Consider the following 21,776-nt stretch of genomic DNA (forward strand, 5'->3'; position numbering starts at 1 on the left):
CTTATGCAGGGGGTCGGACTCGATGATCTATTGAGGTCCCTTCCGACCCTAACATCTATGAATCTATGAATCTATATTGTTATACCCCACAGTATACCCCAGAATACCATAGTGTTAACATTACACATATTAATGATAATAATAATGCATTACATTGTTTTGCCACAATTCAGACCCTCATATATAGGCGTTAATAGTAGGGGTGCACCAATAGAGATTTTGGGGGCTGATACCAAGCCAATTTTTAAGGAGCCATATCGGCCAATACTGATCTGATTTCTGATACAGCTGCGTGCAGCTGGTAAGTCTGTTGTGGTGAAAGGGGAGGGGGAGGGAAGGGGCATGGGGATGCAGATCAATGCCCCCCGCAGTGAGAAAGGGAGTGTAGCTGGGGCTGGGATAGGTATTTCCCAGCTGAGGTGCGGTCAGCTCATCCAGGGGCTGCAGGGAGGAGGGGTGGCTCCTGCCGGTGCTCCTGCCGCTTATCTGGGAGGGCACAAGGGGGAGAGGGCATGTTCCCTCAGATCTGCGCTGGGCAGGCTGGGCAGGCCACAGCGCTGTGCTCAGGGCAGGTGGTGTCAGCGCTGGGAGGGGAACTATGGGGTGGTGGGCAGCGGCAGTGATGGGAGCGGGGCTATCGGGGTGGGGGCGGGCTGCAGCCTGCCTGGCCCACCACGTGCAGACCCAGAGGCACACTCCCACCCATACCCTCCTGGATGCGTGGTGCACAGCAGCGGGAACCGCTCCCCCTGCATCCAGCGGACCAGTCGAGGCTCCATCCCACATGCACCCTGCCTCGCCCCAGCTGGGCGGTGCCTACCCCAGCCCCACTCCCTCCCTCACCGCATCGGTGCTGATCTGATATTGGACCAGTGTATTGGTGCACCTCTACTTAATAGTCTTTTAACCTACATCACACTGGGATCTGTGGAAGAGCCTGGAAATGAACCTAGTTTCTCTATGGACTTCAACACAACACAATGCCCTTTTCTGCTTTAGAAACCTCTGCCTCATTCATTTTCCATATTGTACACCAGAAAGAGAAGAGTCTTGGAGTTCAAACATGATGTGATCATCAAATTAAAATCTCATGAAGGTGTTCCAATTAAGATTGCATTGGTAACAGTAATCCTGAAGTTTCCAAGCTTTTGTGAATCTGACTTTTGCAAATTTTGGGTGCAGACAGAAGTGCAGCTCCCTGCTGGTAACTAAAAAAAACTTTGCAGGAAGCGTTATGAGTTACAATGATCCCCTGGAACAAACAGGAGTTCATTGATGGTTCCAGGGGGGAGGGGAATCTAGCTGCTCAGTGCCAGCCTGTGGCCATTTTCTCCTAGTAATGGCCCCATCTGCCTGCAAGGCTGCAGAAAGAAAGGAAGCAGAGGCAGCTTGTTTTAGGCATTTTCCAGCCTGCGCTAGAGAGTGGAGTGAGTGAATTGGAACCCCCAGACCTCAAAGATGCTCCAGTGCACCCACTGCACCCTTCAGCAGCAGCTGAAACCACCCGCAGATCCAACAATCTAGCTTTCCTTTCTCCCCTCCCATTCTGAAAACAGTGACAGTGCTGCAGGCAAGCAGAAAGAAGTTACAGAAGACTCTCTGTTTTGAAATGTCTTCATCTGACCCTTTATGTAATGAGGGTTCAGATTTTCACTTGATCAGCTATTTTTTAAGTGGTTAGCAGCTTTGCACTTGTGTTTGATCATGGATATAAACCAGTTTCTATGGCCAGATGGGACAAAAATCATCACTTCTGTCTGAGCCCTTTGAATTTTTTAAAATGTCTTGTGGGCAATTTCTGGGGCTTTTCTTTTAAGGAAACCAAAAAAAAAAAAGGAGAAGGGGAAAAACTGTGTCTTCTGGAACCATAATGATTACTTGATTACTGCTTAAATCAGATGTTTAGAACCCAGATCCTTCAGCTCCACAGCACAAACCCATTTGATCTACTGCAAAGCAACTAACTGAAGTTAGTAATAGCAGAAATAGGAAGCTGTTTACTTTACACAGATCAGATACTAGAAATAGATGTGATAAACCATATTATTAGAGGTGTGCATACTAGACAGAAAAATAGAGTGGAAAACAAGACTCTTGGAGGGCAGTGTGTGCCAATGGTTACTGACAGCACACCAAAGACCAACAATCACTGGGAAAAGTATCATGACTGACTTGCTGAGCTCTAGACCTGTCAAAGAGACCTTAAATTCTATTCCAAGCTCTGCCAAAACTGACCGTCACTGCTCAACTGCCTCCTCTGACCCTCAAATATATGAATATCTGCTTAATACTGTAAGGGCTGGGAAGTTCACAAAATTAACACCAATTGTTGAATTTGTGGAGACCAGAATTCATAGTCTTTTCCTAGTTCCCAGGATGGAACAGATTCCTTTTGGTTAAAGAGCTTACTTTTATATTGCTCATAGCTCTCAAACCTGGAGCACTAGCTCTTATGAAATTACTGTGAGGCTCACTAGAGGCAGCAGCTTGCATTACAGAGCTCTGTGAGATTGAAGTGAACTGGGGGTAGGCAGCATATGTAGGGAGCTTTGAGGGCCTGGAGGGCAAAGGAGATGAATAGAATTGTAGGATCAAGCCTCTAATAAGCACTTCTGAGCTTGTAGAAAAAGAAACTTAAAACTTGGGCAAATCTTGGTAGATTTTTCACATGGAAAGCAAAAGTCTCCCTCATAACCCCAGGATTATCCCACTGCCAAATTTCAAGTTTCTGCTTCAAATCCCAGAGGCAGTAGAGTTTCTCAGGGAAATGACTGTGGGGGAAAAAAAACAACTTTGGCAAAATGACTTATTTTCCTTAACTTGGTCCCAGAAAACATTAAACTGTTAAAGTTGAAATTTAAACAGACAGAGAAAAAAACAGGGGCAGAGAATAAGCTTGGAATATTTTAACCTTGACAGAAGTCTGGTGAAGGTTAGTGACTAAAAAGTATTAGGCAAACTAAATGACAGATTTTGCTACCTTTTCCAGCTTTCCTTAAACTAGAATGTGTTTGCATTACTTGTTTGATGTGAACATTTATGTATGGCAGCTTACCAAATATACACTATATAGGCCAACACAGCAAGATAACAAAGATATCTTAGGTCCAAATTATGGGACAAGAAAAAAGGGCTTACCTTTCATTGCTAATGTGGCAATGGGCCGTCTTGAGGCCAGTCACAACATCATTCCACCCACCTATTTAGAACAGTCTGCCCTGCCTCACCTGTCACACCTTCGATGTTTCAAAAAAATGTGTGTTTATATGCAGGAGGCTGCCCATTTGGTTACCTTAATGCCAAGAGTGAAATACACAGCTCTGAACCTTCTTTTATACCATGTTCCATGTCTCACAGATGGCATCTAAACTGCTGACAACTCTGGCCCCTTGCCGGGTCTCTAACGTTCTGCCCTTTTCCAGGTCTCAATCACTCCGCCCATTCCTGGGCCTCACTCATTCTGCCCTACTCTGTACAGCCCTTTGGGGCCCCCAGGCCCTACTCTACATGGTCCTTCGGGCTTCATCATTCACACACTCTGGCCAGCCTGTGCACTATCCTTCCTGCCACCTGCAGGATTTACTCTCTGCGGCCTTCAACTTTTTGCCCCACACTGGGCTGAACTTGACCTCTAGCCCCTCTCTGGGCCACTGCTTCATCCCTTGCTGGGGTCACTGCTTCATCCCTCACTGAGCTTCTGGGTCTTACACCCCTTGGGCCTCAGGCCCCATTCAGAGAGCCTCGGCCCTTGTCTCAGGCTCCCCTCACTGGAACTAGACCCTGCGCTTTTCTGTTGGGGTGTGCTACCATAGTCTTTCCCCTCCATGGGGTACCCACATGGCAGTGGGAGCTGAAGCTATAGCGTGCCCCATCCTCGCCCTTCAGTGGGGAGGCACAGGTGTGGCATTTCCTGGAGACTGCCTCACCACAGTATCCAATCCCAGCAGGGTGCAGTTTCAGGTCTTACCCAGGAACAAGAACCTCCTCCATCCCTATAGTTCCTACCGTGATCTCCAGATGTTCTGGGAGCTGCTCTCCTTAGACGTTGCAACATTGCTCCACTGGCTCCCTAGATGTAACTGCCAGCTCAGCTCCTAGGGCCTGAGTTTATATCCTGGCTGCCCAGCCCTCATCTAATCCAGTGGCCTGCTTGCAAACATGTGACCGCCTAATTGAGCCTAACTGCACCTGCCCGCAGCTCCACAGTCTGCTTAAACCTCAGACACAATTGTTCTCTGCCACAGTTAATAATAATATTGGAGGGGGAGGGAGGATTAAATCGAACTATTAGAGAAACAGACCAAGACAATGCTCATAAATGGTCACAAAAATACGTAAATACAAAAACTGACAAATGAAAAGAGCAATTTAGCAATGTCATATAAGCAGATTTAAACACAGCTGCCACCCTTTTTCACAGACAAGCTGCCCTTCCAGTTTTATAGGTAAAAATGTTCTTAACTGAGTCCTTGCATTAAAATTAAGGATGAAAAGGAATGAAATAGTAATACATCAATGTATATTTAAATTATACTCTGCCAACAACAGACAAATTGCCCCTTTCCACTATATCATATTACATATGTTTCATAAAATACAGGATTTTCTCCGACAAGTGCTATGTATAATGCTTTAATGTGTAATAATTATAGAAACTAAGAAAGAAAAATGGAATCAGCCCCATCAAACCATTTAAATATGGAAGAAACATATCAAGTTGCTGTCTGTTCACATGAAAACCAGAAAAGAGCTCAGCTCTCCAAGTGCAATTCAGATCCTTTAAGTTTATTAGATGTTTGACATTAAGGCTAGGGACAGACATTCAAAAAGCCTGAGCCTGAATTGATTCAATCTTTGCAGGTTAGTCTAATCTGCAATGCTTGAACCAATTTGGAGGTGGATAGACATTTCCTTTTCATTCCAGAAATGCAGGCACATGCTTGCAGAAGCTCAGGCTAGAAGACAAAACAAGGTGGCGGGGGAGGGGGGAGGGAGGCACTAAAACAACAGCCCTCCCTTCCATTACACAGTCCTGAGCTGGGGGGTGGGGGAGAGGGGGAGGCATGGCCAGGTCCCAGCAGGACTTTCTGCTTAGGGAAGGGTTTAAACCCACACTATGGCATGCACTGTCTCAGGCTTGACCCAAATCAGTTAAGTCTGATATTACACACAACCAAGTTTATCTTAAACCAGTTTCAGACATTTTGAAACTGGTTTATGTGCACTGAACTTATGTTCTGCTACAGGTCTAAACCAGTTTCTGATCACTTAAACTGGTTTATGTGTAATGTCTGTCCCTAGCCTAGAGATTTAGTTAGCATATCTAAAGTTAGTCACAACCAGTTTTCCTAAATACATAGTTAAGAGACATTTAACAGAAGACTATCCTAAATTTAGGAGAGTAACCATCAGTCAAACAGTCTGAGACCCAACTGGTTAGTTTTCTCAGTGAGGAGGGCAAAGGTAATTAAACAGGGAAATGTCCTAATTTGATAATAATTCTTATTTAAGGAAGTGTGTCAGGCACCAGTCATGTCACAAAGGAACAAAAGAACAGACCTCCAGAAGCTGGTCATCTTTCAACAAGACAGAATACAATCAGGTGAACAAGACATATATTATTAACAAACACTGCCTTCGTTACATAGAAGAAAAAAGGGTATTGTAGAGAAGGTAAAATAGCTCTAAAGAGTAGAGGTGTCTGATGTTTCTCAGTGTGGGCCATATTCTCTCTCCCTAATGAGACTTTAAATAGTCAAACCCAGTGGGTTTATAGATTCAATACACCAAAAACAACTAAACTTTACCCTCCAACCCCCACAAAACAAAACAAACAAACAAACAAAAAAAAGTCTCCCCCAAATAACCCAAAACAAATACATCTGCTCCCATATTTAATACTACCATTGCTATTATGCTATTATGAGGGCAGCCAACCAGAAAAAGTATTATTACCAATTAATATAGTTCTTATTGGAACATTTCTAAAGATATCCAGAACACAAGAAAAAACTCCGTGAATCATCTTCATGAAAACACTTGATGAAGTAAGTTTCCCGAATGTCTCCAGGTTTTCAATGACATCTGGTAAATGAAGCTTTTTAGGATCATATAACTGCAATTTTGCAAAATTTTTCAGCAAAGATGCACATCTCTGAAAAGTTGGATGTTTTAGCGAGTTTAACTGTATTAATTTTAAGGTCATATGCTTATTTGTAGTATCTTATCCACATAGATCTTTTAGCTATCTCAATAGTTTTCTGTTTTTTATAGGGAGAAATATTTCTTTGTTTAATGTTTTACAAAAAAAGCAGCAATAAATAAAATACATAAAATAGAGGTGAAATGACAAATAGCTTTTTGCAAGTATTTGTACTGTTACTACACAATATATTAACTAACCTAGTGAAAGATCTGTATATTATGTGGCTTTTTGCGACCATAAAATCTCTTGGAGTTACTGCTGGCACAGTTCCTGCAGACGCTCTCCTCCTGTACTGTCCAGCTAAAAGTTTCCTGCACTGTTAACTAAAGGAGTGGGATGTTAAGAACTCCAGTGGCTTTTGCTAGTCTCAAATACCATTTATGGGAGTGATTCTAAATTTGCTTTACTGAATAGTTGCTATTCTTGGGATTGCAGCCAGAACTCTTCACCTGGGTCCAAACAGAGATACTAATAAAGTACTAATCTCAGAGTCATGAGCAATATATGATACTACACAGAAAAAGAGATCACAAAAGGGCTAAGACTGCATAATTTAATGACAGAAGACAGAAAATAGAGTGTACCAAATAGAGTGGATGGAAACATAGGATCAGGAGCTAATCAAACAGAGGCAGAGAGAGAAAATTAATATGATAAAAGCAAAGGGGTGTGAAAGAAAGACCACGTTCACCTATTCAAAAAAATAGGGAAGGAATTGATCTAAGTTATGCAGTTTTCTCTAAGTGCCCTACTTCAGACTGGGAACAAACAGTATACATGTTTGCATTGGGGGTGGCAAGGCATGCAGCAGCCTGTTGTGGCTAGGGCCTGCAGGTGGCAGGGGCGGGGGGGGGGGGGGGGGCAGGGGCAGCACCAGCTGTTGGGGGATGGGGCCGGCGGGGGGGGGGGGGGGGGGGGGGGGCGTTCCTGTATGCCTCCAAGTATGTCCTGCAGGCTCCATGGACTGCCAGACTGCAAAGCATAGCCAAGGGGCTGTGCCACCCCGACTGGCTAACAGGCATGGGCAACAATGCCTCTAGCCTCCTACTGCCTCACTGCAGACCCTATCCCATGTCCTGCCCTGAGGCTTCCAGAAGAGCCCTAGAACAAGTGCTCTGCCCCGTGAATTATAGGTGTCCCAGCCTGAACCACACCCCACAATGATGACCCACCACCCACACCCAAGCACACAGACCCAGGAGCTGCAATGCATACTGCTTGTCACCCTTTGCAACTCTTGAAGGAGGCTGCAGAACATCATGCACAGCCATGTGGACATGTTGTGGTAGTTGGTCTCCATGGGACACAGCTTCCTGCCCCCCGAGCCAGCAGCTATCCATCCTGCGTGGGGCGACGCACCACACTCTGTGCCTACTAAGCATCCTGGATTAGGCCAATGACTTCCAAGTGGCTGACAAGGATGAGGCCACTCAAGATGGCATGGATGCTGGGGTGCTCTGGCACTACCTCCAGACTGTCAAGCACCAGTTTCGGGCCTATGCCATCAGCAATGACTGGTGGGAGCAGATTGTCCTGGACACTTGGGATGATAAATAGTGGGTCTAGACCTTCTGCATTCACCAGGCCACCTTCTTTGACACTGCCATATAGGTGACCCCCACATTGCACACCAGGATGTCAGCATATGGCCACCTCTCACTCCAGAGAAGTGGGTGGCCATCATCATCATGAAGCTGACCACTTCCTTCCATCTCTGCTATATTGCCAGCTAGTTCAGCATGGGTAAGTCCATGGCTGGAAAGGCCAGCTGGCAGGCCTGCCTGGTCATCCAGAACCTCCTGGACATAGCCAACTGGAGGCTTGTGGGAGGGAAGCAACATGGGACAAGCAGCCTACGGAGGACGAGAAGCCTCAGGCAGGGCAAAGTGCCACGTGGCAGGGAGGCGGATCCTCATCAACCCACGGGAGGTGGTTGTTGACTTCTGCCACATGGGCTTCTTCAACATATAACTGATGAACTGGTTTAAATCACTGATTTAGATATTTTAATCCAGTGCTGTCCAACTGTCAGAGTGCAGGCCCCTAGCCCACTGCCTAGCCACCATTCTCACCATTGCTCTGGCTGCAACAGCACTGAAGTCTTAAGGCTAGGACAGCCCAGGGGCAGAGCCTGCTGGCTGCTTGGCCAGAGCAGTCAAGCACAGGCCAAGTGCTAGGGCATCCCTACAAAGGAGGGGTGGGATGGTCCGCAAAGCTGGCTGGGATGCCAGAGGACAGTGATCTAACTTGAACTGATAGGAAATTGTCATCTTTCATTCAAACAACCAAACCCACCATTGTTGCCAAAACCTGCTCAATCAATTCAATCCCATCTTCTCTTTCTTTGTACTTTCCAAACTACAATTCCTTTCAAATTCTATAATAGTAATACCAAAAAACGTATATTCTGGAAAAAAAAATGGAAAACAAAGCCCACAAGGTATTTTTAAACTTATATTAAAATGAAGTAACAGATGTGTTATTCATATTCCTATTGAGTGCCATAAAACTTATTTTCAACTGTTTTCTTCATGCATTTTACACGGCTATGATTTTTTATCTTTGTTGGAACATGCTTCTTTGGGTAGTGACAATTCAGGGTACTGATGCAGAATATAATGCAGGCTAAAATTATCTGCAACATTCACAGTATCCATTTAAATGTTTGCAGACATCTCGACCTCCAATTATTAAGGCTGTACAAACAGCTTCTAAACCTGAGCAGAATTTAAATACATTCCCAAAACAAACAAATAAGCAAATAATCTTCTTTTGTCACTTTACTATCCAAACAGTTCTAGGTAGAGAAGATGGAGCTGAAAACTAATTTTTCAAGCATGCAACAAGATCGTTAACTGATTCATTACATCCAGATTTATGGATTGCGTGTGAAAGAGGTACTTTTCTGAGTGTTTGTAAGGCCCCTAGCTCATTAAAGTCACAAACGAAATGGCTACTGACCTCATGGAAGCTAGGAATACACTCTGAAACTCACTGATTATTGAGAAGAAATTTTGTTAGGAGAAAGTGACATTTAACTGGCATAAGACAGGATTAGATTTAATGCTAGGAGCATTCAAATATTTAAAAAATCCCCAAACAAACACAAAAAAGAAGTTAAAAGTTAATAATTTCTTAGTTTACTTCACTTGTTACATTCAAAATCCTTTTTTATTTTTATCCTCAGGTTGTCCTTCCATCTTTACTTGCTATTGCCTGAAGACTGAAGACAGGTTTCTGCAGAGAATGGTAACAGCATAAATAGAAGTGACAGTACCCACTTTTCTATGCTTCTTTACTTAAGATGCCTTACTCATGGCACTAAAGAATTATCACAATGTGAAGAGTGAACTGTTCAATCTCTAAGCTGTTTTCAATTTCCTTGTGGCCAAGACAGCTGTAAAATGCATTCATTCCTGAAGGTGGGTTTGGAGAGGTGAAGACAGACCCTCCACAAACCGGACTAAGATAATCACATCCTCTTCATATAGGACACTAAGCAGGCATCAGATCCTTAAAACTTTTTGATGCTACAAAACTGATGAGCTGGTTTAAATCACTGATTTAGATACTTTAATCCAGTGCTGTCCAACTGTCAGAGTTCAGGCCCCTAGCCCACTGTCTAGCCACCATTCTCACCATCGCTCTGACTGCAACAGCAACTGAAGTCTTAAGGCTTCCTCTGGTTTTTGCTGCCTCCCCCTGGCCAAGGGATGGGGCACTGCGGAACAGCATGGCTGGAGAAGCTGAGGATGAGCCTGGGGCCACAGGCCCAAGGCAGTAGTGGGAGGAGGGGTGCCCGTGTCATGCAGCAATGGGGGAGGGAGGTAGAGAGCCCATAGGAGGAGTGCAGCATTTTGACCTAGAATGCAGCAGTAGGGGGGAGTCATGGGTGCATTCTATCTTATTTCATTTATTGAATTTCTTTTCTTTTGCTCTTATTACTTTAAGTTTAATCTACGCATGTTTGAACTCGTCTTCATATTTAGGAAACTCCAACAAAAGAAATAAATAAAAAACATAAAAATATTAAATCCCAAAGTTTAGTCAATCACCTTTTTTTTTTCAATTGTTGATTTATTTCATATTTAACCATCTCTCCTCCCGCTTTTTCCCCCTCAAAATGCTTCCATTACAAAACTAAAAACAAGAGTCTAAATACTTTACAGTGCACTAGGACTGTGTACTCAGAATCCCAGAAATACTAATGAGATTATGAAGCCCAATTAAAAAAAAAAAAAAAAGGGTCTCATTGCTACTACCCAATGTGAGGATAAAAATCACAATGTGACAAAAAGAAGAAAACATGCTAACAATAACATTTGAAATGTTCTTATTATACTTTGTAATAACAGGATATTACAATTTATTATTTCCTTGATGTCTAACCAGTTTTTCTATTTCAGTAAAATATGAATGTAAGAAAAAGGAGGTAAAGAAAATCTATTTTACCACTAAAAAAAGTCTGAATTGTGATATAATCTCTGTTAAAATACTTGGTCAACGTACAAAGCCTGGACTTCAGCAAATGAAATATTCTATAGTACTGTAATTTAGTATTAAGTTTAGGACTGTTAAAGAAGTGAAAAATAATGGGTTTTATTCATTTTGAAAACCATTATTTGACTCCAGTGATAAAATACAATAACTGGCATAAATACAATAACTTGCATAAATACCTTGTGCTCTTCTATTTGGCGTTTTAAATCCTCCAGATCAGGACCCAGGGGTTCTGATTCAACTTTCTTTGTTCTTTCTTCAGTTTTTGCTAGCCACTCAGTTAACTGTGTTAGCTGCTGATTCTGCAGGTCCATCAGGATTTTATGTAAACTTGAAAAAAAGGAAAAATGTTATTTAAAATTTGTATATGAAAAGAGCAGTCATAAATCATCAGACTCTGACTAATACTATGAATATCAGAGCCAGTCACAAACTGGAATGACAACTGTAAGTGAAACTTCAATAATTAAATATTTACATTTATCTGAAATTGGGGCAAAAACTGAAAACCTGTTTTCGAGGAACAAAGTTCCAAAATGTTAATGCAAAATGTTTTAAATGTTGATATAGCTTTCATGAGATGCTGGAACAGGCTGCCTAGATAACTTGTAGAATCTCCATCACTTGGTTGGGATAACTTAATCAGGGATCCTGCTTTGACCAAGGGGCTGGACTAGATGAGCTTTTGAGGTCCCTTCCAGCCCCACGTTCCCATGATCCTTACTTCCTTCTTTAGTTTTTTTACTTCTTTGTTCCCATGAGTTTATTGCTTGCTTGTTTGCCTCTCCAGCACTGCCTTGCATCCCACCTTGCCCTCTCTCTCCGCTTCCCTTCTGTTTCCTGTATTCAAATTTTTATCTCATTTTATTTATTGCTTTATGCATATCCTTTCACAGCATTTGATGAAGTCACAGCTTCAGCCCAAGGAAGTTTGTGTTATATGTATTTTTATCTACTTTGGTTAGTCTATAAGATGCAAATCTACCCTGTCTTCTCCATAAATCTTTACTGACAACAGCAACCATTTGTACATCCTTTTCTAAGTATACAGAGCAACTAGAGATTCCAGTGAGGGTAATTATTATAAAATACTGATTTTTAGAACACAATCAATTTATGTGATGAAAATAAATATACAGGTTTGTACTAGAAATGCACATTATGTTCAAACAACTAAAACTATACATTTAAAGAGCTAGAAGATGGTCTAAAAATGACTTTACTGAGGACAAGTGATGCTACTGGTTGAGATACACTGCTCTCATTTGCTTAACTAGTGGTAGGAAGAATAGTAACTCAGTCCAAAAACTTGATATTGTTTGTATAATTTTTATATGTCAATAAAATGACACAGATGAAGAACTGGACAGCATTAGCAATCAGGAAGCACTGTGTAGGTAGAGATTCCAAGTCTACCAATCTTAGATTTTATACTTTGCCTTTTTTTTTTGTTGGTGGGTGAAAGGCACAAGGAAGTTTCCCCTTGCACAGGAGCTCCTCTTATGTGGAGCTAATACCTGGTTTGAAGTGAAGTCTGAAAAAGTTTTAGGCAATGTAAAATACTTCTTTTAAAGAAAAAATAATGTATATTTCCTCAAGTACAACACATACCTCCCCCACCCCATTTCAATTGACAGAAATTGAACCATTATTTATTTTTAAAATCTCTTTTGGAAAAGAAAGACTCATGTATTAGGGAAAAATCACCTGATTCACTCAAGCAGATTTATGACACATTACAACCTGCCTGACATCTGATTCACCTGGTACCTGACCTGACCTCCCCACATTTTCTCCCCTCTTCTCCCCTTCTCTCTCCTTTTTCTTCCTGGTTCCCTGCCATTTCCTTTTTATTTATAGCCTCTTTTTTTACCTTACTATTACCACTGTAGTGTTTTCTCTTTTGGCCTTTTTGTCCCCCATTTTTCTTCAACCTTCCATCCCTACTTTACCTTTTGTTTTTCTCATTTCTACCCTTTTATATTTTCACTGACATCCTGTCACATAGTTAGCTTCTCTTATCCCTGCTTTTCTGATCTCCAACTATTCCCTTTTTCACAGACAGCTTCTTTTCCACCTTGTATTTTGTCACTGTTGTTTCCCTCTAACTTTTGCTTTTTTTCTCTTTCCCCCTGCTCTCTTCCCCCTCCCCTGCTTTATGTTTTGTCTTGCTTATCTCCACCTATTTATATTTTCATTAACATCCTCCCACACTTTTAGCTTCTCTCATTCCTTGCAGTCTTAGACTAGCAGAGACTTCCTATGCCTGAAGAAGGGTGATTGTGCCCGAAAGCTTGCCAAGAACTTTTTCGCAACTACTCAGTTGGTCTAATAAAAGATATCACATCTACGCAAAGAACCTTGGCTGCCTGATTCACTCAAGATACACAGAGAAAGGGAAGTGCCTTCAAGGATATAATTCAAAATAGAGCTAATTTACTAGTAGTTTTTGTATTCATTCCTTCATTCTGAGTTGGTCATAAAAGGCAGAAGTCAGCAAAAGATGACCCAGCTAAATTTACTTTTAATTAAACAAGGAAATAAAAAAGAGATTATTTAATCTTCCCTCCCCATCTCACCCCCACCTCCCAACGCTCTCTCTCCTACAAGGATAGCCTGCTCCAAAATAAAGATATGACAATTGTCTTTGGATACCCATTTCAGATTCCCAACCAGATTACTAAAATAACTAAAAAAAAATACCCTCAGAGAATTCTTTCCAAATTTTATGCTGCGCTAAGGTCTATGGGTGCTGGATAAATAAATACACAAGGCAGTCAGTAAAGCTTCTTTACTTTTATTTCATCGTCTCTTAATGCCTCAAGTGAAAAAATTAAGATAATATGAATGCCTTTAAATCTTCTATCTTTTGCAATTAAAAATGTATTAAATCTAAAGGATAAACATATGACCAGGGGAAGTGCTGTGGTTTGATTCCTGCTCCACCCAAAGTTTAAAACCAACTGCCTGGCAGTGGCAGCAGCATTTCTATTCAGGAGTGCTGAGCTAGTCACTTGACTTCATGGCTCACTGTAATCTACCTGATCCCTTCTAAACTCTTAATTCCACAGGTGTTAACGACCCTTTCTTCTTTGTAATTGTCTTTATGTTTCACCAGCCAAACTTCTTTGTTCAGCAATTCTACTGTTAGTTACTCCTGTTAATGAAGCTCCTACTTCACAGCCCTGCAGTGTTTTTAACTTATTCCAATTACATTATATTTGTTTTTGCTTCAGTCTTAAACTGAATAATAGAGCCCTATGCCCCTAGCATACTAGTAAAGCTTCTAGTTTACTTTTAACTGGAGAAAAATGTGTTGTTTTATATGTGACGATGCACCTCAGCATCTGCATCCCCCTTTTCAAAATTTTAGATCTGCCCATATAGCTGATTAGCAATCCAGACTGCTGCATTACCAAGTCAACAGATAAAGCAGCACAGCAGGTTAACACAGTTCTAAACACAGTTCAGAGTTATCCCCATGTTCCACGTCATCAGACAGGAACTCTCATGAGACTCTGCCACTTGTTCGTATAAGCTAAATTGAAGTAAATAGGTGGCTTTATTGTTGCAATTCCCCCCTCCCCCACTTTACATTAATAATATTAAGAATATTTTTAATTGAAAGGAGATGAGACTCAGGAAAAAACACCAGCAGAACTCCCTAATTTTTACATGATTATGCTTTCCTCCATCTTTCTCTTTTTCCCATTTGTTTCTCTAATTCTCTTTTCTCTCGTGGTTGAAAGGATGAGAAGCCAATATAGACTATAAGCCAGTACGACATATTAGAAGTACAGAATAATGAAGTCTGGGTACACATGTTGATTTCTAGTAGTGGAAAGCTTCCACTGCTAGAAATGATTCTGGGAGAGGGAGCAGTATAGATGCTCAGTCTGCAGCTCCCCTTCTCCTTTGCTCCTTGAACCTTTTCTAAACCAGGGTGATTCCAGTCTGGAGAAAGCATAGGCAGCTACAGTTCTCATGTTCCCAGGGGGACTGGAACAGCAGGTCAAAGCCCCCTGACCACTTCTCACACTGGAGACTCTTGTGTGAGAAGCAGGCAGGGGACTTGCACTGCTGCTTCCTCCACTCTTCTCCTGGTGTCAGAGAACCAAGGGAATGGAAGTGTGTGGCAAAGCTGTTACCCACTCCACACCTGTGGAACAAATATTACCCCAGGGAGAGGCCCTGCTAAGCCTGTCCCCGCTAGCTTTCCCTTGCCACCCGAGTTGCTCAGCTGATTGGTAGAGATGGTCATTTAGGGCACTTACACACATGTGGGGAGCCTGCTTTGATGCGCTGGAAGTCCATTCAATTAATCGAGTCTGCTGGAGCACTCTGGCAGCCCTGCAAGTCCTACGTATCAGCAGCACAGCGTGTTTCTATGCTAAGAAAATGGTGGCAGTGGGCTTTAGGCTAACATACGTTTGATGTGCTTTAGTTCAAAGTGCTCTGCCATCATTTTCTCAGCACAGAGGTGTGCTGCACTGCCAATACATGTGATGTGCGGGCTCTTTTAATTAGTGTGGCTCACTAATTAAAAGTGCCCGACGCTGTATTGGAAACACATGTAAAAATGCCCTTAAAAAGCAGTGTGGCTAGGAGTTGGGCTTGGGGAGGCTTTCCCCAGCCCAATTCCCTACTGGTTGTCTTCCTTGCTAGACCAGTTTCTCACTGGCCACCTGAGTGGCAGGGGCAAGGGCAAGCTGGCCAGGTCAGAAACTGTGCTGCGTAAAGCACCCCTGAGCCTAGCTCCTGGCCATGCCAACTTTTAAATCACTGTCCCTGCCACTCAGCTGGAGCCTGGGAACCGAGCAGAGGGAACACTGGGGCAAACCAGGAACTTTGGTGCAAGAAATAGGCAAGGGGCTACATTGCTTCCTGTTGCTCAGCTCCTGGTGCCTGGCAGCTAAACGAAGGGAGCAGCGTGGCAAAGTGCCTGCCTATATCCCACATTGTGACCTCCAGTGTAAGAATCAGATGAGAAGCATCAGGCAGTTTCTCTTCCCCTCCTCTCTTGGTCTATGGGATGCATCACATCAGCTGCCCCCTGCACCTTCTCCACACTAATGACCTTGGACTCAGAAAGGCATGGGAGCTTTCCCCTGGCTGTATTCTACCTGGTCTCCCAGGATAAACTCTCCTTGAAGCAATTTACCCTGTTAGTTGTTCCGGGGTTATTTTTCTACTGGAGCAGCCACTTTTACTCTGGTAGAAAAAAAGGTTGAATATCAGCCCATTTGTGATCTCTCCTGAGAGAAAGAGGATTTGCCTGATAGAAAGTAAAACAGCTGTATATAAGCTAAGACATATTTTCCTAGGATCTTTATATTCATACACACTCTCCTACTTTGTTATTATTTTGATGACTGTCCCTTAAACTAAAAAATAAATAAAGGTATTCTGCTTTTCAAAAAAAAAAAAAAAATCAAGTGATTATATTTGAACCTGCCTAATTACACAAAATGTTTTGTCGTAACAGATAATCTATTTAGCACCTAAAAGCATAAATACAATTCTGAGCGAAACAAAGATATCTCAATATACAAAAGTACTGCAGGGCCACAGTGGGAAAATAGTGTATTGATCTAATTATTGTGCAATAACTTTTTTTTTAAAACCTTGATGCACTCTGCCACAACTACACGTAAAAATGAAACTGTGTTAGTATCATGGTCTTCATGAATAATTCTGTGTTAAGCAAAATAAGTTTCAAGTTTCTCTATGAACCTTCGAGATTTATAGTTTCTCGAGAGAGATCAAATTCTATTACAAAATATTAATCACTCTTCATTTCAGGATGTTTTGCTGTGATTATTAAAACGTTCATATTGATGATGATAGCATTACTTTTTATTATAGGATCATTACTATCCTACAACATTATGTTCAATGCTGAGAACAGTTCATTCACTTAGTCTGAAGTTCATTCACTTGGTACATTTTCTGAAGTACAGCAATTATTAAAATACTGACGTTCACAACACACAGAAATTAAATTACTGGAATACCAGAGTAAAGGCAAATGCCATAATGTTGAAAGTCTGTACATACACTACATCTTTCTCTCTCTCTATCCATCCGAACACATGCATACGCGCGCGCGCACACACACACACACACACGTGTGTGTGTGAGGTAGACTGAATCATATATTGATGCAGGATTTTGAAAAGGGAGGGGTGTACATGGCATGGTGCATCCTTCACAACACATCTTTTTGTCGGGTAGAAAGAAACTAGTCACTTTACTAATATGTTAGGGGCATAAGACTATACCATTCAGTTTAAAATAAATCAAAGGAATTTGATTTAAAAGGAATCAAAGGAGGGTGCAATTCCACTACTGCCCCCACCCTGGATCCACTCCTGGATGGAATCTGAATCCTCCTTGTGATACATTCAGCTGCTTTGCTACCAATTTCTGACTTTTTTTGTGGGCACATGCACCAGCTTGCAAGTTCCTGCCAATGCATGTACATTGACTCTTTTTATTTGTTTTGATCTTCTACAGTAATTTGAGTTGGGAGTGGTTGGGGTTTCCATTAGGCTTGTTTTTCTTATAACTTTTTATTAACCCCATCTATTTGACAATGCCAAGGTCACTACAGGATTAAATGTGTCACAAAAACTGAATTTGCATATAGTTTAAAAGTGTATATCCTCAAATGTATCATTTAAAACTTAAATAAATATAAAAATACAAAAACAAAAAATTTGGAATTTTTTATGAAGTTCTCATTTATTTTCATAAAGACTGAAAAAAAAATAAAAAAATCAATGTCAACATATTTAATTGAATTCATTTCCCCCTTTCTCTCTCTTATTGTGTCTGCAACAGAATGAAGACTGAAATTTTAAAAAGGCATTAAATACTTCATCTGGCAATCTAACAGCAGATGATGCAGAGAAGGTTGCCTTTCTACTTCAGTCTTTATGAATAATGTTGACCACCTGATGACAAGTGCAGATGGCAGAAAGAATAGGAGATGAGATAAGCAGCCTAGAGTAGTGGAAAAATAGGTCAGGAATAACTTACAGAAGCTGGAGGTTTCCAAGAGTCCAGTGGGAAGTAATAAAAATAATTACAAATATGGCAAACATGACCTATGGGGAAAGGCTGGAAGAGTTAGGGTTGTTTACTTTGGAGAAATGTGGGGGGATTGTGAAGAGGCTTCAAATACCTGAAAGGTGAGTAGAGAGAGGACAGGGTCTCTCCCCTGTGGCGACAGAGGATAAGACTAGGAGCAATGGCCTAAAGCAGAAAAAATGTATGATGGAGATTAAGAGGAACTTTCTGACTGTGAGGGTGGTCAAGCTTTGAAACAGGCTAACTAAAGAAGTTGAACTCCATCCCTGCAAATGTTCATGAGCAGGTTGGACCGATACTTGGCTGCAGTAGTTTATTCAGAGATGATCTTGCCTTGAGCAAGGGGCTGAACTATGTGACCTTGAGAGGTCCCTTCCAGCCCTATTCTCCTATGATCTTATTTCAATAAGGGAAATTTAAGTTGGAGATTAGAAAGGACTTTATCACTTATTGGGGTGGTTAAGCATTGGAACAGGCTACCCAGAGAGGTTGTGGAATCCCCATCTTTGGTGTTTTTAAGAACACAGTATACAGACACTTGACTGGGACGATTCAGGGATGATCCTGCCTAGAGCAGGGGGTTGGAGATGACATCCTGGGGTTCCTTACCACCTTCTAGTGTAGGGTTACAACGGAAAAATGTATTTAGATTTCTATTCTTTGTGCTTTTTGAATTTTTACCTTTTGTCACTCAGTACCTTCTTAATTTTTTCTTAATGTTGGAACAAGTAATATGTTGAAAGAAGTAAAAACATCTCCAGTATTGGAAAGTTATAGAATAAACAGAACTGTAAAGTTAACTGAATGTCTTCTTTTTTACCACTGTTCTACTTTTCCAGAGTTTGGAACAAACAGCAAATAAAATGGAAACATGGTGGAAAAACTACCCAGATATAAAATTAATCTTGTTGCAGTCAGTGTTAAAAATGAAAAGCAAGGGGAGAAGGAAGAAAAATAAAAAAATATTTTGGGGGGAAAAAACCCACACATTTTTCTGAACCTTACAAAACAGAAAACGCCTTAGAATTTCTCCCTTTTTACTGAAATTGTTTGTTTACCTGCCCACCTCCCTCTCCCCCCTCCCTTACCCGCACCTCATTTTTGAGTAGTTGAGCACAAGATTATATCTATTTCAAATTATGTCTCAGATTAATCAGTATTGAGGAATGAAATAATTATTTATTACATGAAGTGAATACTCAGTTTCTCTATTTATTGAAACCATGTTAATTGTTCTATAAATGTCTGTGTACCAGTTAATCTGTTTCATATAATCTGCTATAAAAGGAAAATGATAATTAATTGTACTATTTTTATTATGTGTTTACTTTTAAAATATCAAGAGAAATAGAAAATTAAAAATGAAAATATTTGAATGTATTATTTTGTTTACATTAGGGGATCAAGCTTCTTACACTGGAGAAAAAAAAAGAAAGAAGTGCTAATATGAAAGACAATTATTTTTCTTTAAAAAGAAGGTCAAACACATGCTTTATAACGTGCTGCGAAGGACTTTCGCATTTCTCATTAAAGCTAAGCTGTCAATAGTTCACTGGTTTCAAGGGTGAAGCACCATACTCTGGATACAATATAGATGGTGAAAAATAAGCAAGGATTTACTAACATTTTTTTAAAATAGAATGGAAGTAAACTATTTATACTGCAAACATCCTAGCTAACATGCAATTTGCTTGCTATGTTAATGAACTTTAACAGAACAAAATCAACATCTATTGCTGGTGACTAAATCTGGCATGAAACCTTTCCATATTACACTCTGGGCAGGAGGCAGGGCAGGGGGGCACATTAAAAACTAACGCATTCAGACAGGCTTGAACGTTCATAGACTACAGCTACTTCTTCAGGTGTTATGAATGGACTATAGTAGGTTATTCATACTAGTGATGGATATATGGCAGTGGGTAGTAACCTGGGCCAAACTGACTGAGTTTAGATCAGAGTTGAAGGCAGGCACTAAGACCCAGTCACTGCTACAATTTTTTTTCTACAGTGGTCAGGGGAGAGTGCCCACAGCTGATTTATTTCCCCACAGCAGTATGGGAAAGTGACTGCTGCTGAAGCTCTTTGTCTGCATGCCATGTAAGATGGCTTCACAGATCAAAACTGGTCTCTGGACAAGAGGTTACTGACCCCTGATATATGGTATTGTTCTGATTATAAATACCTTCCCCTCACACCCCCAAAAGAGCCAAAAAAATCTCGCTCAGGTTATATGTGGGGTCAGTGTACAACTGGGCTCCCTACAGTCTTGACTTTGTCAACACTTATTAAGTGAGAAATATTGTCAGTACAGTTTTTATTCTAGTATTTTTAGTTAATTTAATGCTGTCAAACTTTCCTTTTGGGTCCTCCCTAAAATGACATTTAAAAACAGTTACCCAAGTACAAGCATTAAAAACAATAGCATAAGTAATGAAGAAATTGGCTAAAGCAGCACCCTGTTTTTGCACTAATGTTCCCCTTCATCAAGTATATTTCAGTTTGAAAATACCTTCTGAGTAAAAGGAAAGAAGTAATTTCAAATTCTGTCAGCAGAGTCTGAATGCATTATATGTGATTTTTCTCACCAGTTCTCCATGTTATACCCATTAATAAAACACAAAAATCATTTTTCCAGTCTTCTCTTAGATTTAAAGTTGAATGCAAGAGTCTATTTTAAATCCACTGTTGCTAAAAGAGTAATTAAAGATTTAGGCATGCTTGTCAGGGAGTAAAAGGAAGACACCTGACTATCTAGAGCTTAAATAATTTGTGCTATTAAGAAGCAAATAGCCAAAGACTGAGATTTAATACAATTCTACCGAAGTACTAGACATACAATATTATACACAAATATAGTAATACATAAACCTATTTCCATTGTAATATTAACTATTAACATTTTATATTAAACTGCCATGATTACTCATACAATTAGATTTGGGAAACATTCTTTCAACATGCAGATATTTCTCTGAATTGATTTAACTTCCTTCATGTTTGTGATACCCAAAAACTTGTCTAAGTCTATCTCAACACTGCAGTTTATCCAATAAAAGATATCACCCACAAAAATTCTTGTCCATTGTTATTTATATTTGTTTTGTAACCATACCAGAAATTCTTTGTTAAATTTAAATGATCATGCTCCCTGGCATCAAGAAGGAAATGTTCTCTAGAGGGCGAATACACTATACAGGTAGATAGATATGTTGGAGTGTCTTGCATTTCTCTGAAGTTCCAAGATTTGGCAAGTTACAGGACTGGCGAATAAAGGATATGAACTCCAATGTTTCTACTAGGAAAGCACTCTTAGTATAATGCTACTGAAATCATGTTAGCATAAAATAGTCACCTTTTTCATTCTGATATTTTATTGTTTTATTTCTCTGTATCTCCATTTTAATACAAACCCTAGTCCTTTACAGTTGGTAATTTTTTCCAGGTTTGTTGGTTTGTATTATTCTTCAAAGAGAATTACATTTTGTGCATGCATTTTTAATATTACAATAGAATGTTGTTTCCTGCTACTTATTAAAAATGCTGTTTTCTTCATATACCCCTAGGCACAAGGCAAATGTGTATTCCATTTTCTTGGATAGCATTCCTTAGTCTTACTTATTATTTGGATCACTTTCAGGCTTATGATCTATTGTACCTCAGGGTGTAGGACTCTCTGTACACACTAAATGAGAGATTAATTATCCTATATGATGTCCTTCATGTTCTTGAATTTAATCCAGGCAACCTCATCCTTCTGGTATTTCCTCTTTGTGCCTGTCATACCTGTGATTTCAGAAGCAAAGGAATGGGCTTTCATTCTGGGCTGAAGAGATTTGTTTTTATCCACATGCCAGATGTTCGTTGTTTGTTTCTGTGGGTTTTTTTCAAGTATTAGCAAATATTTGTTAAGGCATTATCTAAACCTATTAAGGATCCAAACCTGTCCTGCTTAAGGGAAGAAGAATGTAAGCAGGAA

General features: G+C 40.6%; 1 protein-coding gene across 6 annotated transcripts in view; it reads right to left on the reverse strand.

Annotated features, from left to right (window-relative positions):
* The window catches only part of DMD (dystrophin), a 1,961,037-nt gene that overhangs the window by 1,290,645 nt on the left and 648,616 nt on the right, over positions 1-21,776 (reverse strand). For all 6 annotated transcript variants that reach the window (XM_025200207.1, XM_014518487.2, XM_025200208.1 and 3 more), the window contains one exon: positions 10,885-11,035. In XM_025200207.1, the coding sequence (XP_025055992.1) occupies positions 10,885-11,035 (151 nt within the window). The remainder of the gene's footprint in view (positions 1-10,884; positions 11,036-21,776) is intronic.

This window comes from Alligator sinensis, unplaced genomic scaffold, assembly GCF_000455745.1.
Source record: "Alligator sinensis unplaced genomic scaffold, ASM45574v1 scaffold746_1, whole genome shotgun sequence".
Lineage (NCBI taxonomy): Eukaryota > Metazoa > Chordata > Crocodylia > Alligatoridae > Alligator > Alligator sinensis.